At 40.5% G+C, this 21,851-nt stretch overlaps 1 protein-coding gene across 2 annotated transcripts; it reads left to right on the top strand.

Moving 5' to 3' along the window:
- Window positions 1-12,542: 12,542 nt before the first annotated feature.
- SCRG1 (stimulator of chondrogenesis 1) lies at window positions 12,543-20,476 on the top strand. Of its 2 annotated transcripts, none has more exons than XM_062574681.1 (3): window positions 12,543-12,578; window positions 17,202-17,465; window positions 19,054-20,476. In XM_062574681.1, the coding sequence occupies exons 2-3, from the start codon at window positions 17,230-17,232 to the stop codon at window positions 19,106-19,108; spliced, it is 291 nt and encodes a 96-aa protein (XP_062430665.1). In that variant the 5' UTR covers window positions 12,543-12,578; window positions 17,202-17,229; the 3' UTR covers window positions 19,109-20,476. The 2 variants fall into 2 exon arrangements, with proteins under 2 accessions (XP_062430665.1, XP_062430666.1); XM_062574682.1 differs by lacking the exon at window positions 12,543-12,578 and adding an exon at window positions 12,659-12,728.
- The last annotated feature ends 1,375 nt before the right edge of the window (window positions 20,477-21,851 follow it).

A 21,851-nucleotide genomic window follows, 5' to 3' on the forward strand; every position in this document is an offset into this window, starting at 1 on the left:
CAGTCCCTCTGCAGGCACACTTATCTCTTTAGGCCGAGTATTTAAACACCAGGTGGCACCAAATAACAAGTTTCAATAGAGTGGTTTTTTTTTTTTTTTTTTTTTTTTTTTTAAGTTGGCAGGAAGGTTTCAAAGAAATGTTTAATTACAGTATAAAAACTCCAAATGAATTTGTGAAGAGTTTTCAAAATGCAAAGTCTCCATTTACACAGACAGAGAGAGACAGAGAGAGATGGATGGCAGGACAACATTATTACAGGCCAGGTTGTACCTGCGTGGGCTGCCACTCACAACCAAGACCTAAAAGTCGTAACTCTTAGTTATTTACAAAAACCACATATCCAGAAAGCAGAGACTCTTTGTGAAGCTGCAATAAATCAGTCATTGGCCCTTCCAGTTAACTGCCACTAGGTTTTTGAGGGGGTCAGAGACATTGGCTAATGCCATTCCTATGGATCTACTAGCAGCATTTCAACAAGAGCAAGGATATATTGAAGCAGGGGGTGGAGAGAAATCATGCTTTTAGAGTATATGAGCACAGATCAGACATGCTGAGCAACCAGCAGACATGATTTCTATCATGACACTTTGGTCAGCTTGGCAGTGTCTCTTCACAGTGATTTAACTGCCAAGTTGTGTGTGCTCAATAAAAGATAAAATTAGGTTCTAAGATGAGGTAAAAATGGGGAAGGCAGGAAGAATTTCTCTGCAAAATATTGAGTATTGGCTCAGCAATTGAGTAGCATAAGAGCAGATAACACACTGATATAAAGGAGGAATAGCTGGCTGGCTTGCTTTTATCATGGCTGCTGTTGTAGAGTCTCTGTTCTTAATTATAACTTTAGAAAGTTTAACTGTACCTTTTAGCCATATTACGAAGGCATTGCACTGTAGCATTTCACAGAGTCGTAAAATTATTGGAAAGGGCTTGTGGCAGTCGCACGCTGCAGTCCTCTGGCTCAAGGCAGGGCTAGCGTTTCAGCGAGATCAGGTAGCTCAGGACTTGCCCAGAGATGTTTTGGACACCTCCAAGGTAGGGATCCCACGGTCTCTCTGGGCAATGCGTTCCAGCACTCAACCACTCCCATAATGGAGCATATTTTCGTTATATGTAACCAGAGTTTCCCCTGTTGCAACTTGCCGCACACCTTTTACCATGCGCCCTGGGAAGAGGCTGGCTCTTGCCACCCGTGGGTGCCCGAGGATGGTCATTAGGTCCCCCCAAAGCCTTCTTCTCCCAAGGTTGAAGGAACCTGGCTGCTCCTCACGCATCACATGCTCCAGTCCCCAAACCATCCTTGTGGCTCTGCCCTGGACTGTCCCCAGTTTACTGCCTCCCCCTTTGAGTGGGGGGCTCCAAACTGGGCACCGCTTCCACAAGCATTAGCACAAGGGAATTGCCCCGTCTCCGAGCTGCCGGCTCTGCTCCTGCTCCCGCAGCTCCAGAGGTGTCTGGCTTTCACCAGCACCAGGGCACACTGATGGCTTGTGCTCAGCATGTTCAACCTGCACCCCACGTCCTTTGCTACTCAACCAATGACTCCTAGCCATCCCCAGCCCCTGCCACTCCATGAGGCTGGTCACTCCCTCCCCAGCCCTGTATGGTCATCTTTGCTGAACTTCATGAGGTGGCTGCTAGCCCCTTCCTCCCGCCTGCCCGGGTCCTCTGAAGAGCAACTAGGTCCTCCACTGGTCTGATGGTGCCCTCAAACAGTCTTCCTTGCTTAACAAAATCAGATTTGGACAGCAGGACAAATGCAAAAACCATTACCTCTTTGGTAGTCTTAAACCTGTTAACTGATTGCAGTGAAGTTGCTTCAAATCTTCACTAATATAACCTAAAAAAAGTTATAAAGTTATTTTCTTTTTCTTTTTTTCTTTTTTTTTTTTTTTTTTGTAAGTACTTTTAAAGACCATCATGTAAGCGGTTGCAAAGCCCCAGTACCACCATAGGTGAATTTGCAAAGTCAAGGAAAGGGAATCCCAATTGCACTTTGTTAATTTAGCTATTTAAATAATTGCTTTTTAAACGCCACAGATGTTCAATTAGATGTCAATAATTTAACTTTATGTCCTTTGTGAAGTGAAGGGGAGCGATGAGAATGCATATACTCACGTCCTGCCGACAGAGATTTTTTTCTTAAACTCATATGTAATGTAGAAACTTCTCCCTGAGCTTCCTCAGTTTTTGACCGTAAAAAGTTCAAGCCATTATTATAAATCGTCCACCAGAGGGAGCACAGATATCCCAGTAAAGGAGCACATTCACGGCCTATGAGGAAAAAAAAGATGATTTGGCCATTTCCCTGCTCTCATAGCCGGTGAGAGCTGCCTGTGTTTCCCTGTGTTCCCCAAAGCATAGTTTTGAAACAACTGGGCTAAAAAGCTCCAGACGCTGCTCTTGGCTGCGCAACAGCAGGCAGACTAAAATATTTGCCCATGCTTGTGTCAGTAATCATACCTGTTTAATATAGTAAAATTACAGTAAAGTAGAAGCACTGTTCTCATCAGGTAGGCTTTTATAGTAGTGTAAAAGGCAGCATAATGGAAGTATGAAGAATGGAGACTCACGCTAACACAAACTCTGGTCTGCTTTAATTATCCTCTGGAGCGGTAGCTCTGCTCCTTTCCTGTGCTTCCCATGATCATCATGCTAGAAGCCTAACTGTATGGACAGGTTCACAATCAGAGCGACGCAGTTTCCCCAGGCGACGACGTGTTTGAGAGCACGGTTAGCACAGTCAGAGCAAGCAAACAACCAGCCCCAAACCGCAGACCCGGACATCTGATCAGCTACAAGAGTGACGCATAAGCCAGGTCTTAGCTAATAAAAGTAGTTATTAAAGGAGAACTCCCTTAGAAGAAAAACGAAACAAGAAACGCCGCTAAGGATGCCAGTTCTGTGCTTTCACACTCACCACCGCGTTCTGCGGCTGAAATCGTTTGCAGACTGGGTTGATTAGGCAGAGACCTCGTGGCTTTCCAACGCCGCCCCGGGGAGCAATTCCCAGGGAACGCGTCTCTCGCGTTGCTGCCTCTTTGCCATCCGACTGACGCTCCTCGGGCGCGACTCAGGGCAGGCCATGCTGGCGGATGGATTTCTTCTGCAGAAGATGTGCTGCTCGCCCCCTCCCGCCCCATCGGTGACCTGCGCCTAAAGCAAATCGTGATTTAGGTTATTCTTTTATTTTTGGCTGAGTTAAAAACTAAAACGTTAAGATCTGCTTTTAAGCATTCCTCGTTAGCCCTATCTCCTTCTTACCTGCTCTAAAACAGCCTCTCATCAACAGTCAAATTCTGCTCTTCTTACTTCCCCACACAGTGCCATAAAGACGAATTCAAGTAAACAAATGTTACTTACATGAGCAAAGGGTTGCAGAAATGAGCCCCAACTGCAAAACACAAGGAACTGGACATCAGATCTCTCTGATAAAAGGCCAAAGGCATATTCCCACAAAACATTTCACATTCAAGCAAGAACTTTTCTCAGAAAGCTACTCACGTGAGCAAGAGACAAGACCAGATTCTAGCAAACTATACAAGCGTTAATACTTTCAAAGTTACAGGAAACTCCTATAACAATGATACAGTCTTTGCCTACTAGGGTTATTTTTTTTTCCAGAAGACTTTACATTCCATAGATTTCTGCTATAATTTTTCATTTTCTTTTTTAACTCAAATCAAACCTACTTTCCAAAGGAGATAACGATTGCATGGTAACAGATGTGTTATAAGAAGCTGACTGCCACACACTTTAAAAAGTCAGTGCTTTCGTGCCACCATTATATCATTAGCATATAAGCTGCAAATCTGAGTAATAACTGGCCAGATTTACAAAAGGGCTAAATTACTTTAATCTAAAACTGTGATCCAAAACTTCACTTCTCTGAAGATTAGCCCTAGAGATGCTTCAGTTTTCAGCACTGAAGTTGCCCAGGCACCCAAAGTGCTGTTGGAATGAAAGCTCAGCAGTGCCTGTGCACGGACAGTCCTCAGCCCCGTTCCCTTCGGGCCTGAGCGAAGCCTCCTCTGAACACGCACCCCGAGGGCCCCATCTGCTAGGCACCCCCAGAGCTCCAGACAAAACGCATTCGATGCAAATGGGAATGCTTCGTTTTATGCAATAGTTCACTCACAACGACTGCAAAGATCAGTCTGGGTGGAATTAACATCGCTTTAGTTTAGTGTCCAGGAGCAAGACATCCGAATCATAACTGCCAGCTAGTCTTACCTATAATGGGGACAAGTTATACTCTCCTCTCTCTCCTCCATAAACAAAAATAATTACACAAAACAGCAGCTGCCAATTATCCCAAGCAAACAATAGCCTACTGCTTAGAGCACTGTCTTAACTTGCGAAGAAAAGAACTGCCTCTCTTACCTTGGTAAAGCTGGCTAACCACAGAGCTGCTGCATAGTTCCCTTTCCAGCTCAGGAAAAGAGCAGCTCTTTGCTACCAGAGAGATATGAGAAGGCACACGCTCTTGTGTCCCTATGCCTGGCTCCCAGCAGATTCAAGCACTTCGCTCTTCCCAAGCTTTGTACAAGGAGTGGGTTCTCCATGAGGACTAGGAGCCTTTGAGCTGGAAGCAGCAACACTTTGGCTCCCAATACTCCTTACAGCTTCAACCTCTAAGGTGACCCACAATAGGTACAGCCACAGACTTCAGGACATCTGCCTGAATTGTGCAGTCCTCATCAGCTCATCTTCTTTCACTGCCTCCTAATCTTATACAGGAGAGGCTTCTGCATCCATCTGGCAACAATATAATTCTTTAGAGGCTTATCTTTCTGGGCATTTTGTGTCAAAAATCTCTTAAAGCCCTCAAGGAAAGCAGTTCCTCACCATTCCTACCTTCCCCTCCCATATGCTGCATACTTTCAAGGATGATAATAGACCAAGGGTAGATTTACCATGAAGCTGGAACTGGAAAACTTCATCGTCTTCCTCTATTAGCCACCCAGAGCGGGACTAAGCCTCAGGGTGCGAAGCTTAAAGGGACTCCCAGCTGCCAGTCAGCCAGTGCCAAAACTGACCATGAGTGACACGTGCCTTCTTCAAAGCACAGGCTGGGAGAATCAATGCCTGAAGCAAAATGTGATAGCTATCACAGTGACTCTTATTTCATTATCTACCTAGTAATTAAATGTGACTGGTCAGGGATCACTTGTGGTCATTGCAAAGCTGATTTATTCCACTCCAGAATCCACCATCAGTATGCTGGCATTGCATGTTGTCAACAGCAGCCATACTTTTACAACATACTATTTTAATACTCTATTATTATTTTTTTTTTTGAACAGTTTGAGCTTTATATGTGATAAGGCACAGTGATTGAAATGGAACAGTAAAAAGTAGTATCTAAGAAAAGGACACAAATTAGCTACATTTCAGTTTGTTAACATTTAAATAAGCCACATCAGACACAGATACTAAGTAATAGCAGAACAGAAATGAATCCTCATCCAAAAAGGAAAACTTACCAAGTCGTTAATTATATAAGATGTACAATGGAGAAGGCAAGCAAAGAAAACGACATTGCAATAAACACTGCAGGAGTATTCCAAACAGAATCTTCAAGCTTTTCAGCAAACCCAGCTTTATAGTATATGATTAACAATAAATTACATTCCTATTGGGTAGCTAAAAGCCCTTAAAAATCAGCAGAACGAGAACAGGGATTTAAGTAAGCCTTCCCATGTTTATTCAGTTGGTGAGAAAGCAAATCCAAGATATTTAATGCAAACAGCATTCAAGCATGAACTCATCATGATGAAATTGTAAATGGTGGATATTCACCATCCACAAGTCAATGTACTGCTTTGCATACTGGTTATTTTCACACACAGATTTTTAAGTTGTAGAATTGGTTTTAGTGACTGGGCTCTGACAGCTAATCACATCTGAGGGTATAAAAGGGGTCCCTGAACAGTGTATGTTAAAGTACTAGTATTGACAAAAGAAAACTCATCAAACTGACTCAGAATCAACACAGCAGGTCAACAGCTGAGAGCAGTACCGGCAAGAGGGGTTAATAGTAATTACTGCAGTTATCACCTCAGCCATGAATCCCAGGGAGACAATTCCATTACAAGATAACCAAATGGAGAAAAATATGTAGGAAATAGGGAACCGGTTAATCTTTTGAACTGGTTAACTAGCTCTTTCCTTCAAGAGCATCCTCTCTTCCCCCCAAGAAACATGAAAAGTGATCACACGTATCTGCTAATATTCTGTTGTTATCCTTCCAGAGAGGAAGTTTTGTCTGCAGTTGTTTCTGAAATATTAGAAGAAAATGCCCAATATTTATTGGGAATTCTGCTCTAAACGTATGTCATACAGATAATTAATTTTTTTTACTGAAATATCTAAACAGAAGTCCAGTTTCTACAGTTTTTTTTTTTCCTGTAGAGCTGATTAACTTGCAAATAAGGAGAAATATTCATCCTGATTAGTTTGGTGGTGACAGAGGACAATGCATTAAAAGCATTAGGTTTTACATAAACATTTTCAAAAACATGCAAAAATAATTTGACCCAAGCACCTTGGGCATTTTTCATGTTGGGCTAACTTAATGAGTGACAAGGCTGCTGAGGACTGCAGTAAATTGCCTTATATTTTTTACCCTGGGCAAAACTGTACTTTTTGTCTGCATACTGTCAGAACACATTGAATTATTTGCTAGCTCAAAATCAGAGTTGCAAAATATTTCCCTAACACTCAACTATTAGGTCTTGCTGACACCATCAAGGCTCTGTGCAGAGATTATAAAGCAATAAATTAGTTCTGGATATTCTGGACATGAAGCTTTTAGATTCAGTTAAAACAGACTGAAAGGTATTTTTGATGAAGTTCTCCAACTTCTCTTTTCTTCTCTTGGATGAAGGAGTAGTCCAGTTAACATCTTGTGTAGGGCATTCAACCTACATAAGATAACCCTTCCAGCAGCAAAGCACACTATTTTTCTTCACATGGCCCTGATGGGACTGTGAAGTTCTTCCTCTCCCCATCACCATCCTCTAGTTGGAGCCAATCGCACTCTTATCTAGCATATCACCACCCACATCGGCCTGCCCTCTAATCCTGACCCATAAGCTCCCAGCTGCTCATAATCTATCCCCAGGTAGAGAGCCTCATGCCTTCCCATGACTAACTCATGTACAGGGTGACTCTTCCTCACCTTCCCAGCCTGTCCTTCCTCAGTAGCCTGTATCCATGGCCGTGCTCCAGTCACGTGAGCAATCTCACCATAGCTGTCTGATCCCATGAGATTGTAGCCCTACAATTGCACACGGACCTCTAACTCCTCCTATTTGTTCCCTGTGCTTTGTACAGGCACTTCAGGGAAGCACCCAGCTATGCTGATTTCCCAGAAAAGTTAGAGAGCTTCCTCAAAATTCTGTCTCCTCAACACCTCATCTTCTGCTTCACTTGGGGCAGGCCCCCTTCTGCCACATTTTGTTGTTTTTGAAGTCTATCCTTCCCACATCATCCTACCATTCTGCTTGCCATCCTGGTCTACCACCTTATCTGATTGTGGATTGCCATCTCCCTTCTCTGGTGTATCTAGTTTCAAGATCTCCTTGCCCCATAAAGCCAGCCTGTTGGTAAAGATGCTTTTGCCCTACTTGATCAGGTGGATCCTGTCTCTTCCAAGCAGTTCTTGACCCTCAAAGAGGATCTCATAGTCATAAAAGCCAATTCCCTGCCACCAACACACTGCACAACCAGCTGTTGCCCCACAGGATCACTCCACCCCCCTTATCAGCAGGATCAAGGAAATACCACCTGTACCACTATGCCCTTGCTCCTCACTCCTAGAGCCACATAGTCACTCTTGATACACTCTAGGTCTTCTCTACAGTATCACTGGTACCCACATGGAAGGGCAGCAGAGAGTAATAGTCCAAGGGCCAGACAAGCCTTGGCAGTCTTGCTGCAGAATCCTGAATCTGAACCCCTGGAAAGCAAAAAAAAATATTCTGAATTAAGGAAGAAAGGAAGGAAGGAAGAATCAGACCAAGCATGGACTTCTGCATATCAGACTCTGACAGTGAGACAATGTCTGTGACAGCTAGTAACTGGGAAAGTTTCCTAAATTAGTGTTTTCATAGTATATTCAGCTTCATTTACCAGTGTGAAGCACTAGACCTTATACATATACACATATAACATCAATTCATTTGGCCTGACAGTTCATAGCATCAGCAGGTTCTGAACATATCCTCTCTGCATTAATAGAAAAGTAGCAGTAGCAGCAGCTGTGGAGAATGCCAATAGACTCAAATCTCAGATCCACAGTAGTACAATTGAACTGAGGATATATGCTAAAAGATGCCTTTAATTAGCCCAGTACTTTGTGTCTCATTTTGCCAAGCATGACTGCAGCCTTCAGAAGGAGGTGAGAAAACAGCAATAACAGGAAGTCAGAAATTCCTGAGAGGAAGCAGAAGCGTTTAGGAACTCCCAAAACAATTGCTCTTGGAAGTAAACAGCACCTAAAAATACGGGCAAGAAACAGAAGTAATATTGCATGGGTAAGAACTACTATACCACCTGATTTCTTAAGTAGTAGTAATGGACAGTTGTCCAGAAGACTCAAATTCCCCATGATAATGCAGTTGTAAGACAAAAGCAAGTTACCAGATACAGAAATTGCAAAGGCAATACTAGAATATACAATAGCTCAGAAGTTTTCTGAAAACAATCACCAATAGAACAAAGGACACAGAAAATAAAAGCACAAAAACCTGTTTTCAAATACGTAACATTACAGATCTTGAGTGATGAGAAAGGTGATGGAACAGAGGCAACACAAGTCATAACATTTGTTACATGTGTAAGTATTTGCAAAATGAGTATGTAAGATTATCTGTCCTTAAAAATCTGTAAGACACAGAAATGCTGAAAGTTCACTTGAAGGCATCCTACCTACTGCTGTTCTTCAACAAACAACAGCAGTTAATATCTTTGCTATGTTGGCACTCTCATTAACACTAGCATTACATCGCAAAAGTCTTTTTGCATCACCACAATATTTACATTCCTTCACAATTTCCCATTAATAGGTTTTTTGACTGCATCATCTGCCCAAGTCAGGTTCTGAGATTTTCTTATAGGACTCCTTATATAAACTCTACATAAGGATGACCCTGAGTCATAGGTAGAAGTTTAATGATAAACTTTAAGGATTTTTTTTGTTAATCAGAGTGTAGAAACATTAGTATTTCTCACTGTCAGCCTGCAAAGAGCTGAATGTTGATACTGATGATAAGAGTAAGATACAAATAGAGTTTTGTTTTCAGACAAAAAACCCTAAGCCTGTATGGCTTATGTTAAAAATGCAAAATGCATATAGAATGCCAGGTACTAAAAAAATAAAATAAAATAAAAATCTGAGACTACTCTCTCAGGGCTTGTTACACAAATCTGGTCTAGAGCGATACTGTATGTCAAAGGCAGCCACCCTTCTGCAGCTGAATTTCTGTTCTGCTTTTTCTTTCCTCTTCTTCACCCTACAAGGAGCCTTTCTGCTCTGAAAACTACTTCTTTTCTATGGATTGTTGTGACTACCTTGTCACTACCCTCTCCTGCATCCATCTGCCAGTGTCTCCTCAAGGGCTATTACTTCTTCCTCTTACTCATTGCAACAGCACCAACCTGGAAAAAGCACTCCTTTGCACCTTTCCTTTAATACTGACATACCTCTTCCGGTGCGAATGACAGTCTACATATTTTAAAAAGGGGTCCACAAATATGATATGTGGCACATGATTCATAGTTACCTTTTCCACTGTGTGTATGCACAGGGATCAAGGATGGTAAAAAAAAAAAAAAAAGAAAAAAGAAAAAAAAAGTTTTCCTTACAATTCTCCTGCAGCTACTAGATGCCATCATGGAGAACAAAAAGTTTCTCTGGTTTCCAATACTTCCCTGTACCTGCTGGCACCAGTCAGATGGCACAAACTGCTGATTCCACTAGCTTTTTTGGGGGGGCTCAGTAGTTGGAGGAGGGGGAAGAAAAAAAAAAAAAAAGGAAGTAAAAACAAAGAAAAGGCTACCAGAACTGGAGCAGAAGAGGGAGATAAAGTCAGCATTGAAACAGATATTCAGGGGCAATGGACCAGTGATAAAGTGGAGAAAGGGGAAAAGGATGAAAGCTCTGGAAATCCTGCTCTGCACTTTGTTCTTTCCCAAGCCATCAACATTGCAGGCTCTCCTACCCTTCAACTCTGTAAGAGCTATCCCACTTCGCCACACTTGAAAGAGCTGTTTCCACAGCAGTCTTCTCCCCTCTAGTCTTTGGTTGCATTTTGCCCTCAAAATTTTCTAAAATGTTTGCTTCCTACAAAGCCTTATTTGCCTCCCAATCTCTAGTCTGAGGAAGCATGAGGAAGAATTTCCTGCCCCTGAAATGTTTTCATTAACTGGAAGCTTCATACATGGAAGCTATGAAAAAGAGAGGAAAAAATCCCCAAACACACTAGCAAAATAGCTTTGTTAGAACTGGTCTTTTCTCAAAATGCAGCAGGGTATTTCCTTAATTCCCCCCTCCCTCCAAACACACATACTTTAGAAACAAAGCTATCATAGCCCCTCACAATCTGCTGCACTGCTGCCCCAGCAGGTCTCTCCCAGTGGACAAAGTCTGTTCTAGAAGCACAAATCCTCCCTGGAAAACACAAGAGAATTGAAATTGGAGGAGAGGAAGAGAGAATCTCGGGGAAAATACACCTAACATTTTTATTATATCCTGTGACAATCTATTTTCAAACCAACTTCAAAGTACACATACCAAAACTTATTTGCAGACAAGTAAAAAGGCAACCAGATTCAGAGCACCAGCACAATATGCTCTTATTCCCTCTTTGGAGTTTTATCCCTGCAAATATCCAGTGTCCCGCTGATTTACATCAGCGTCAGGCTCGTAACTCCTTACGGCATTACAGCACTGCCCTGGAACAGTCTGTACTCACCAAAGCATTACACTAATCTTATTTAAAGCCCAGATCATCATGGCTAGAATCCACATCAGAGAGAGAAAAAAAAATGTAGAAAAGCAGAGCTAACACAAGATACGTTGTCACCCTGAAAAGGCAGAAATGTCTTCTGACAGTAACTGCCCACAGCTACCTTCTCCCTCCCCTTTAAGCTGCTGTTCCTCTAACAGCAGCGGTGAAGAACATGCTGCACAACTGAGCCAGAGGCTGAGGCGTAATCACAGTAATCAGGATACTGCTGCCTGCTCTCCCAGTCACCCACCTCCAGCAAACAGGTGGAAAAGTTTGCTTCATGTGACCACCGTGAACAGGCGCATGCTTGCTCCGAAGCATGTGTGCCACTTCTCCTCTTTCCTAGCAGAGGCAGCAGAACGAGATAGGCACCTTGCAGAGGCTTTAGTTCACCTCTGCTATATTGGCCTAACCAACAGTCAAAGTAGGTAAGCATCAAGACATCAAACTGTGAACTGAAGCAGCTGAGCAGAGGTACCTTCTTGTGCTCCTAACAAACCTCTGTACTAGGAGAAAAAAATCTAAGTCAGAGACTAGAAAATATAAGGATTGCAGGTCAACAACTAAGGCATAATCATACTTCCTTATCCACAGTGTTTCCTTCTAACCACCTTGAAGGTCATAATTTATGTTTTATTTACCTGAGAGCTGAGAGTGAAAGTCATTGTCTGGATCTGATGAAGAAGCAAAACAGGATGGCCATGATAGAGTCAGAGCCAAGTTAGAACAGTAATGTAACGACATTGACTCAAAGTCTCATGCTTTCTCCTTCCAAGAGTATTTTCTCATTAATACATTATACTTCAATTTCATTTAAGCACCTCAGATTAGGTATTTATGGATACCAAAGTATTTGATTAGCTATACTAATATAAAATAACTGTCTTTGAAATGCTCTTCAACATACTGTTTTTGGATAAATCTTTCATCAGTAATGAACTCAATACATGGCTTATATACAATATACGATATTGTACCAGAAGTCTGGTTAAATATATATTTTTTTGAACCTGAAATAATAAAGAAAAAGTAAATAGAAGCCCAAAGCCAGAGATTAAACTATCGCATGAGGCTGTTGCTTAAGTCTGTTCTTCCTGCTCAATGCAAAATAATGCATCTGTCCAACAACTACCTCTTCTGGTAGCCTGACTCCTTACTGCTGTCCCCTCCAAGTCTGTTCTCCATTCCACAGCAAAAAGTTATTCCACAGGAGTGTTTTCTTTCCCCTTCTTCCTGGGTTTTATGCTTTACTGTGTTGAGACACCTTCTCATGAGTCCTGGGCGGACTCATCATTTCCTGCTAGAAAGGATCAGTTCATGTTTTTTTTCTTGCCTAGGTTGGCAGTAACTGAAAGGCGTAGTTCTTGCAGCCCATCCTCTGGCCCCTCGCTGGAGGGGAGAGCGTGTCAGTCACAGGCAGAAGTCAGGGCAAACAAAGGGGTGTTTGTGCAGCATCTCCCCTCAGCCCTCCCTCTTCCCATCTCCTCCAGCCCTAGCTCTCCCCGGGTACCTCTAAAAAGATACAGCTGTCAAGAAAGTGAAAGGGAGCAAAGCAGAGGAGAGAGGTATGTCTTGCTCCTGAAATTATCCTTGTGCACTTATTCTTCTGATGCTAGTTACAGGATATAGAATTAGAAATATATATGGGAGAAGCAAATGCATTGTAGGCAGAAGATGTTATAAAAGACAGATGCATGGGTACAATCCAGCTAAAGGTAAGTCCTTCACTATCTCACTCTTCTTCACAAAGTTGGATGTTACAGTTGTTAATATGAAGTCATTAAACGTACTATATTACTTTGCTGTACTCGACACTACTGCAAAATTGGTGAATGTGGGGAGAGGTGCGCTCACAATGAATTGCTGTCTTTAAGAAAACTAAATTAGTTTTAATGAGAACCCAAATCCTGGGAAGAATCATAGTATTGATGGTAATTACAAAGCAGTAATTCACTGAATTCATCCTCAGTGAAATAGCTGCTGTCCTTACAATGTACCAACTGTTCAAGCAAAACAGATCTGAAGGGTTTTTTTTTTTAATGGAAAAAAACTGCTTCATAATATCAGTTATGCAGCTCTTGTGTAATCATTCCTTATGAACATGTTAATAAACCTAACTATAATGCACTAACACATCTAAATATTTAAGTGTTTAGCTCAGCTTTTTACAGGTGTTCCTGAAATGGAAGCTTGACAAATGAATAATAAATGTGAAATGATAAAAAGCATTCTCTGTTGAACAGGCATTTTTAGCTCAATGCACATTAAGAAAACAAAAATGTATGAAGTTTCCTTCGTCTCTTTAAGTGTAATTAGCCAGCTTATTTATGCAGCACTTGCCAGTGAACTGACTGGAAGAGGCTTATCACCAAAAGGATATCAATTAGAGCAAAGTAGTCTTTGTTTTCAAGCTCAGGCAACTGGAAATACACAGATTGCTTAATAACACTAAATCGTATCAATTAGTGATTGATAAACTGAGTTGTAAACATTTATCTTTTGCTCTCTAAATAAGCAGACTCTCTAGCGATGCCAAAGTATACAATGTCATTTCTCACAGGTTTCCCTATTTTTCTATCCAGCTTCAAGCACCTGAGCTCCTACTGATAATCATTTGACCTCTAAAGCATGTTACTATACTCAGTAAATGTTTCCCTGTTGTTCTTGGCCACAGAAGCTAAAATTTGGGGTTTTCTGTTTTCTTTTTGGTCCTTTTCAAAGCTCCCTTTACATCTAGCAGATCCAAAGACTATACTGTGCCAAATTGCCTGGCAGGACAATTCAAAAACTCTCAGCTGAATGAACAGGGATGGCAGTGATTGCTGACACTGCAGGACATATTCCAAAACTACCTGTTTTCCTTCAGGCAAAACTCTGGTTTCAAAGCACCAGTTTTTGTAGCTGAGCTTGTTCTCAGAACATCACTTACACCATGTCAAAGTAACCAGTGAAGTAATTCATCAAAAAGGACTTATACAAATACTGGGACTTAAATATTTTAGAAGGCTTTATTCCTGTTAGAATTTGAAACAGCATAGTCTTGGTAAAGCAGCCAGGTTAGGTTAGATCGTACCTCTTCAGAAAGTTTTTAAAAAAAACAAACAAGTGTCAGACTTTTTTGCTGGCAACAATTCTTTGAGTCACCTTGGTGATTTTTTTCATCAAATTTCTCTGTTTTGCTCTGCAAGAAAAGAGTTTTTCCTGTGTTTTGCGAAAACAGATAATGTCTTTTACAGACATCTTAAAATAAACATGCACTTCCTAGTTCTGTTATTTACCTATGCATTACTTGTGAAGCCATATTCAGGAAAATAAATCATAGTAGTTTTTCAGAAATAGTAGGCCACGTCTGGAAGGTCTGCTGAGTTTATCCCCATCGATCCTGTGCAGGCAGTCAATAAAACAGTTCAGTTCCTTGGGAATCTTTCATCTGCAAATAGACATCATTCTCTTACAGCAATAGACATTTTCTTACTGTATAGAAATAAAGAAAACTTTCAGTCAAAGATCTTTTCAAAAAAGTTAAGTTAGTATCTGGGAAAAAAAAAACCCAGAGGAAATATATAAATAGAAACAAAACAAAATTCTGAATACCAGCAAGAATGAACAAGTAGCTGATCTCTTTCTGCTCTTTCTGTCCATAGGTCATCAGCACAGGACCTTGCTTCGTTAATGCTGATGTCTGTTATCTATATCAAACCTCTTGATGATGCACTGTAGTAATATCCTGTTACATTCCACAGCAAATAGTGAATTACTTTAAACTGTAGATTGTGATTTTTTTCATCCTGCAAATTTGAAAGTCTACAGATAAAATCTCACCATTTTCACAACAGAATGTGTTCCTGTGATCACACTGAAAAGACAGGCAGATGGCAACAGATTCAAATTAGCATCCCAACTAACTCCAACTAGGAAAAACTCACCCAAATTATTAGGAATATCAAATATACACAAGAGCAAGATATCATGAACACCTCATCCTGCAAAAGCACAAAAACTGCACTCCATAAATTTCCCTTTTATGGAACTCTTCTTCCACAAAATATTAAATTCAGTTACCTGAACAGAAAAATATGCTTGGCATTGGCATTCATCAAGGTACAGCATATACAAACCTGTTCTCTTTGGGCATTAGACTTTTTGGAACAGAACCCTCGTAACTGCGCAGTGTTTACAATCCTACAAAATAAAGCCATTATTATGATAATACAGATCCTTTACATCAGTCTAAAAAACAACATCAGGCAAAGTTAGAACAATGTTTACTTTATTTGAGTAGTAGTTTTGAGGTCTAAAACTAATAAAGACAGTATGTTATTTAATACTGCACTCTAAGGTAATTAAAAAATAGATCCCCAAGGCCCCATTTGTAGTAGTTTATAGGACTCTCCTACTTGAAAGCTCACATACAAGTTCATGGAAACTAAAAGAAATCATTCAATGAATTTTGCTTCTATGACAGTAGTTAGAAAAGACACAAGAGCTTATTTTCACTTTAGTCATATTCCTTAATACATTAGACACTAATATTTTACTTGGCTACCAGTGTTCAAAAACACAAGTCTGCACAAGAACTTATAAAAATATAATATTTTCATATTCATATAATAACATAATCAAAATGCATCCAGGTGTAGTATTTCATCCATTATATGAATCCTAATTTCCAGGTTTCCTTAGTTATAATCTCTGGTTTTTCATTCATTGGCTGAAGAAGCAGAAGATCAGCAACACAGACAGGCTGGTGATGTAACTACGGGGGTGGTGGTGGTGGAATTACTACAGAATACAGTAAAGTCATACATTTAATAGCTTCGTGTTTGTTTTTCAACGGTTACCTCAAGAGTTTTACAAAATACAGATGAGACCCTGTATACCACATCAGTGACTTCTGTATCAAGGATGCTGGAGTTTTTGTTCTAGACAGCAGCCCTACTGTCTAAACTTGGCATCTGACAGTCTTTGAGGGGACATTGCTTTATTCCTGGTTATTTTCAGGTTAGTCTAGAATAATCTATTCTGCAACCTCACGGGAAAGACCAGGAACCAGCCCATAATGCTGGATCAACTCAATAGTGCCAACAGGATGAAGAGCAGCAATTTTGCTATTCTCTCTTCTTTGCAGTAAAACAGGCAGGAGTATACTTAGGGAGAGCTGTTGAATGGAGTAGACCATTGCTCTGCATCAGCTTTCAGAGCAGAACTGCTATGTAAATTCGGAAAGCTGATGCCCTCTCTCTTCAAGGGTAAGGAAAGGTAAAAAAACAAAACAAACAAACCAACCAGTCTCCCTCCTTCTAATACCAATAAGATCCAGGTTGAAGCACTGCTCAAAACGCAAGACTAATTTGAAACTGAATGCAAGTTCAAGGGTCTCACCCAAAGCTTTGTGGCACAGTCTCTGTGCAAAAGCAGCGCAGAATAGCACAGCTAGTGCTCAAGCTCGCTCAGATGATGGAAAGCAGAGTTTTGCAAGGAATAATTTGTACTGTCTTCTAAAAAGTGGTGTCAATTAAACCACAACAACCTCTTGCAGCATGACTCAGCTAAGTAGTTTTCAGGACCAGAAAGACGACAAAAGTTTCTCAGTAACTCTAGTATATTACAGCCTGCAGTGTGAAAATCACCAAGACTCCTGTTCAGGACAGCAACACCTCAAAGCGCTGCTGAGAGCTTAAGTTTCCTTTGCTGCATTTAACACTACAAGTTTATTGAGCAGTCAGTCACAACAGGTTCAAGCAGCAGACAGTTCTTCATAAGCTTTAAGGGGAAAGATTACTAATTTTTATGTGAGCCACTCTTGTTTCAACAGCTCTCAAAGAGCCAAAATCACCAGGAAGGCAATGAAACACTTCTGAACATTTTTCCCCGCTTTGGTAGCATTTAGTACATTCATTTACACCACTGGGAGAACATGTCTAGCTCAAAGCAATTTTCTCAAGGTGAGAGGCCAAAGAAACAATGAAATTGCCAGCAACAGAGGCCTCAATTCCCAAGAAAAGAAACAGGTTGTATAGAAAGCAATGAATATCAACTCCACGGCAATGTTTACCTCCTAGGAGAAAACACTCTCCTGCAGAGACTCAAACTTCCAAAAGTTCACAGGGAAGAAGAAAGGCAAGTAAATCAGGAAAACTGATCTGTCCAACAGCTACACTTATTTCACATGCCTCGTTTCTCTTTAGCACTGCTACAACAGGAAGCATTGCAAAAATGAAGATGGTCTCAGCTCTGTTGCTGCTGGGCATGCTCCTGGGTACCAGCGCAGTGCCTTCTCCTCGGCTGTCCTGTTACAAGAGGGAGATAAGAGGACACGACTGTCACAGCATCCCTGAAGGTGCAGCTAACCTGCGACAAATTGATCAAAGTCTGCAAGATCACTTTTGGGAAGGGAAGGGCTGTGAGATCATCTGTTACTGCAGCTTTAGCGAATTACTCTGCTGCCCAAAGTAAGATTATTTTCCTTTTCACATTTATACAAAATAAGCTCTATATACCCACGCACTGTATTTCCATTACTTTATAGTCAGCATCTGAGGAATGAGCTACTATCTTAAAGAAATGCATCACATTAGGTGGTTTGAAATTATATCAAGATATAGCCGGTTTTTAAATTAGGTTTTCAGTGGGTCATCTAGGATTTGCTTAGCATACTTGAAACCTACATGTCCTATTATAGGAAAATTTAATATTCAGATCACTACTTTTGACTCTTCTGCCAATAACTGATCTACATCAAATGTGAGAAATACAGTAATTCCTTAGCAGCACTTCGCAATGAATATGTTTTCATGACCATCAAAGTCTTTAGATTCCTGATACACAATAAAGAGCTATATTGCTATTCTAAGGCATATGCAGATATGCCAGCTGAATAAATGATTCTGTGAAGACAGCTGTTTTAGGGAGGAAAGTAAGTGTGGTGGGGGGAAGGGAGGGGAAAGGGAAATAAGTCTACAAATGCCTGCAAAGAAGAGAAGACTTGGCCCAGGAACCACTAACGCTTGCCTGGCTTGCTGACATTGTGCTGACAGAGCAGAACAGAAATTTTGATGGAATGTGGGTTCTGTTGTTTTAAAGAAAGAACATACATTTCAACAAACTTACTGTTGAGCTAATAAACACCACCAGCCTGTGATTTATTGGCTTGAAATAATTACATACATTAAGAGGTATCATCTTGTTCAGTTTTGCAGCCAAGTATTTTCTTCAAGAAATTTAGATTAAAACATCAACACTTCAAAAGTAAAGTCAGTCATTTTTGCTTACCTGTATAATGCCAGCAAGTGATAGTGGCCATGAAACATTAATGCCCCTCTTACCTCCTGAGCTTCTCAACTCCCCTGAAACGTAATAAAAGGTAACTTTTCAGTACTCATAGAATTAGTAGGCCAGGACACAAGAATTGAGCCAAGCACATATAAAATTTAAAGGTAAACATATTTCGACTGTTCTTCTGGCAAACTGCAAGGTTTGAAGAAGGTTTAAATACATTTTTCCTATTTCATTCCCCCTCCCCAAGCTACATATAGTGACTTCACCTTGAGGCACACTTCAGCTTCCAGCTTCAGTCTCTGAGCTTTAAATAGTCATTGAAAGCCTCTTATTTTGATACAAATATACAAAAAGCATACCTTCATCCATCTCCAGGCACAAAAGACCTACTTTGTAGGTCTGCTCTCAGGACAAACTGCACTAAACTGTGTGCACGCACATGCCCAAATTCTTTATTTTTTGTAATAGCACATACTTGGTAAGTTTACCCTTTAAAAACAAAAATAATAGACGTAAGGTCCTGGCACACTAGTCAGTCAATGAAGGTTTTGTTATCACTTCCAAAGCAGAGGTAGATATCTTCATACAGATCAGGAGTTGCATTTGCACTACTGAAAGAACATCCTGCAAACATAATTCCATACAGACCCCACCAAAAAAACCCACAAACCCTACCCTCCCCACAAATTGGAAATGCTTGTCTTGTTACAGCTCCAATAAAGCAATAACCTAATTATTTATATATCTGGTAATGTCTTTCAGAGATATTTTCTTTGGACCAAAGATATCTTTTGTGATCCCCTGCAACAGTCAGTGACTGACATCAAACCTACCAGTGAAGATGACAGGCACATCAGTCTACAATTACCCAACAGTGCTTAAAGAAAAAACAAAAAACACTCTTCCTTTCTAACCACAATAGAGTGCCTCTTCTTACATTGTATGAAAATTTATTTTCTATATCTTTTTGGAATCTTAGAGATGTAAGTAGTAAAGTTTTCCTTTCAAACTTAGTAGCTGCCTTAATTTCCATAATACTTGGTACAACGCACATCATTGTCTCAATATGCTTCTCCCAGCAAAAGGCCTCTCTTTTTAAATAAGGACAACATTCCCAACTAGTTTGATATAGGAACTTTAAACTTAATATTTAATGTGGTTAAGAAGGTGACCCTTGTAGCAACCTACTGTATAATGCAGTTAAGACTATGACTTCTCGTAGCAATCTTCCATAACGTTCCATAACGCAGCTTCCTGTTGCTTTACTGTTGTTACACAGTTAATGTTGTTTTGAGCTGAAGCTACTCAATACCTGGCACTTCTGTAGATAGGTTGCCATGTTCTATTTAAGCATCTTCGAGAAAGGAAAGAAAGACAGCAAACTTACACCACTTGTATTTTGAAAATTCCAAAATTCCACTGGAAAAAACTGTCAAAGCTCACATTAACAGCAACTAAAGCATAGTCATAATTATGTCTAAATGATCACCTACATAACAATGAAATGCATAAAAACTTAGTTAAAATGTTTAACCTTAACATTGCACTTCTATCAGAAGAGCAGCTAGAGCGTATACATTCAGAACGGCATCTGAAGAGGCTACGACTGATGCATGGTCTGCTAAGGCAACACAAGAACCCCTCACTTAAGCAGCTTTTGGATCAAGCTTTGTTTGAAATACAGTACCTCAGAATAAAATGCCTTGTGTTTAGGGTAGCTTTGTAGGGAAGTCGCTAGCAGTGAGAAGACAGAGCAGTAACTAGAAATATATATCTCAAATCATCATAATGTTTAAGAGTTACCACGGTCTAGACTGTAGATGTGTGGTTACCTCTCACCATTTGCTAATATTGATTGTAATACAAGGAAAATAGCTAATAGTTTAACAAAAGCCACTTGAATAAGCCAGACTTACAGGTAGCAAGCTACCTTATTGCCTAATATACACAGAAACTCTTCAGCTGTCAAGTCAGTCACATGGAAAACACATGATATTGATGGAAATATTTTTAGTCTTTCTCCCTCAAAGCAAGATACCATGAATCCAATAATCTTATAACCTTACTCCATGAAAACCGCTACCACCAGAGTTTTACTTCACAAAGAGTAGGAAATACTGCAGTGACTGTGTTCTTCATCCTTTGGCAAATGAGGGTTTAATACTAGTTTTTGTTTTGATTATACATAACTAATAATAAATGTTTTAAGTGTATCTGTGTGTACTATTTTTACCAAGTAATTTTTAGGCTACTGTCTGTTAGACAAACAGTTTGAGTCTCCGGGATTTTTTAAGCTTAGTTTGTATAATTATTCCTGAGTCATTCAGGCTTCCTACCAAATAATCAGCCAGCAGGCTAAGGGGATGGAAATCTGGCAACCAACAGTCAAAACATCCCAAATCCCAGCTCTAAGAAAACATATGGCATCCATTCTTGTGGAAAGTCCCCTCTAAGCATCTAGCAGTAATAAGGGCATGTAGCTTTTGTTGGTCCTGCCATCTAGTTTCTCATCACACTGTGTATGCCCATGTCATTCATGGCTTTCCAGAGCAGCAGTAGCAAAAAGTTTAAGGAAAAGGCACAACCGGGTAGTAAAGTTGGCAGGCAGTTTTCAATGACTTCCTTTCTGTCAGTCCTGACTGGGGGAAATCCGTAATCCACAGGTGAAAAGTTTTGCCAGTTTTCACATGCAGGATGGAGGTCACCAAAGCTGCTGTTTTGAGACTTACTTCCTGCAGGAGCTTTTGCTCTTGTTTCTTTCCCCCTCCCTGCCTCGACACTCCTGCCCTCCCAAGAAAGCTTCTACAGGTCCTGCCAGGCCCACGTGACAGCATTCATCCCTGACTCGCATTCAGTGCTAGAGAAAAAAAAACTTTATCTTCCGGGCGTCCTATTCACTGCCAGGTACCCTGTTTTTCTAACTAGTACTTTGCTATATATTCTTTGCACAAATTCGTTTCGTCATCTGCAGACAATTTTACAGTCACTACAGTGAAATGGATACCAAAACATTTCCTCATCAAAGGAGGATCAATTTTAGCTACCACTAGCTACGTATCATTAACTAGCTTGAACTTAGGCCAACAGCACAGAACTTTAGTGTGAAAATATATGAGACACTGCAAATGAAAGAAATTAGGCCACTGATAGCTACTGGGAGAGCAGCCAGTTTGAGTTTAGGGTTTATCATTATTCAGTCCTCAGCAACAGCGCAATGGGTCTAAAAAAGCAAAATAGGACAGCATCTCAGTTTTAGTGAGCTCAAAGCAGTTTTAGAAAAAGTTAGGAGATTAACATCTAGCAGATTAGTTTATAAAAATATTGCTTTCCTAGTTTTCCCACATTAAGAAAAGACTTAAACATCTGATAAGACTAGAAGTTACAACACACACTAACTGAACAAGCTGAAGCCATGTCCTTCTCCGCTTTGAGATTAGAAGTCTTTTTGCCCTGTCAACCTACGTGCACAGATTAAAACAAGGAGGGAAAAAAAAAAAAAAAAAAAGAATCAAATTTCACACATTCAGGAACAGTCTGTTCCTAAAAAACACAGGAACAGT

Source organism: Rhea pennata, chromosome 4 (genome assembly GCF_028389875.1).
Source record: "Rhea pennata isolate bPtePen1 chromosome 4, bPtePen1.pri, whole genome shotgun sequence".
NCBI lineage: Eukaryota > Metazoa > Chordata > Aves > Rheiformes > Rheidae > Rhea > Rhea pennata.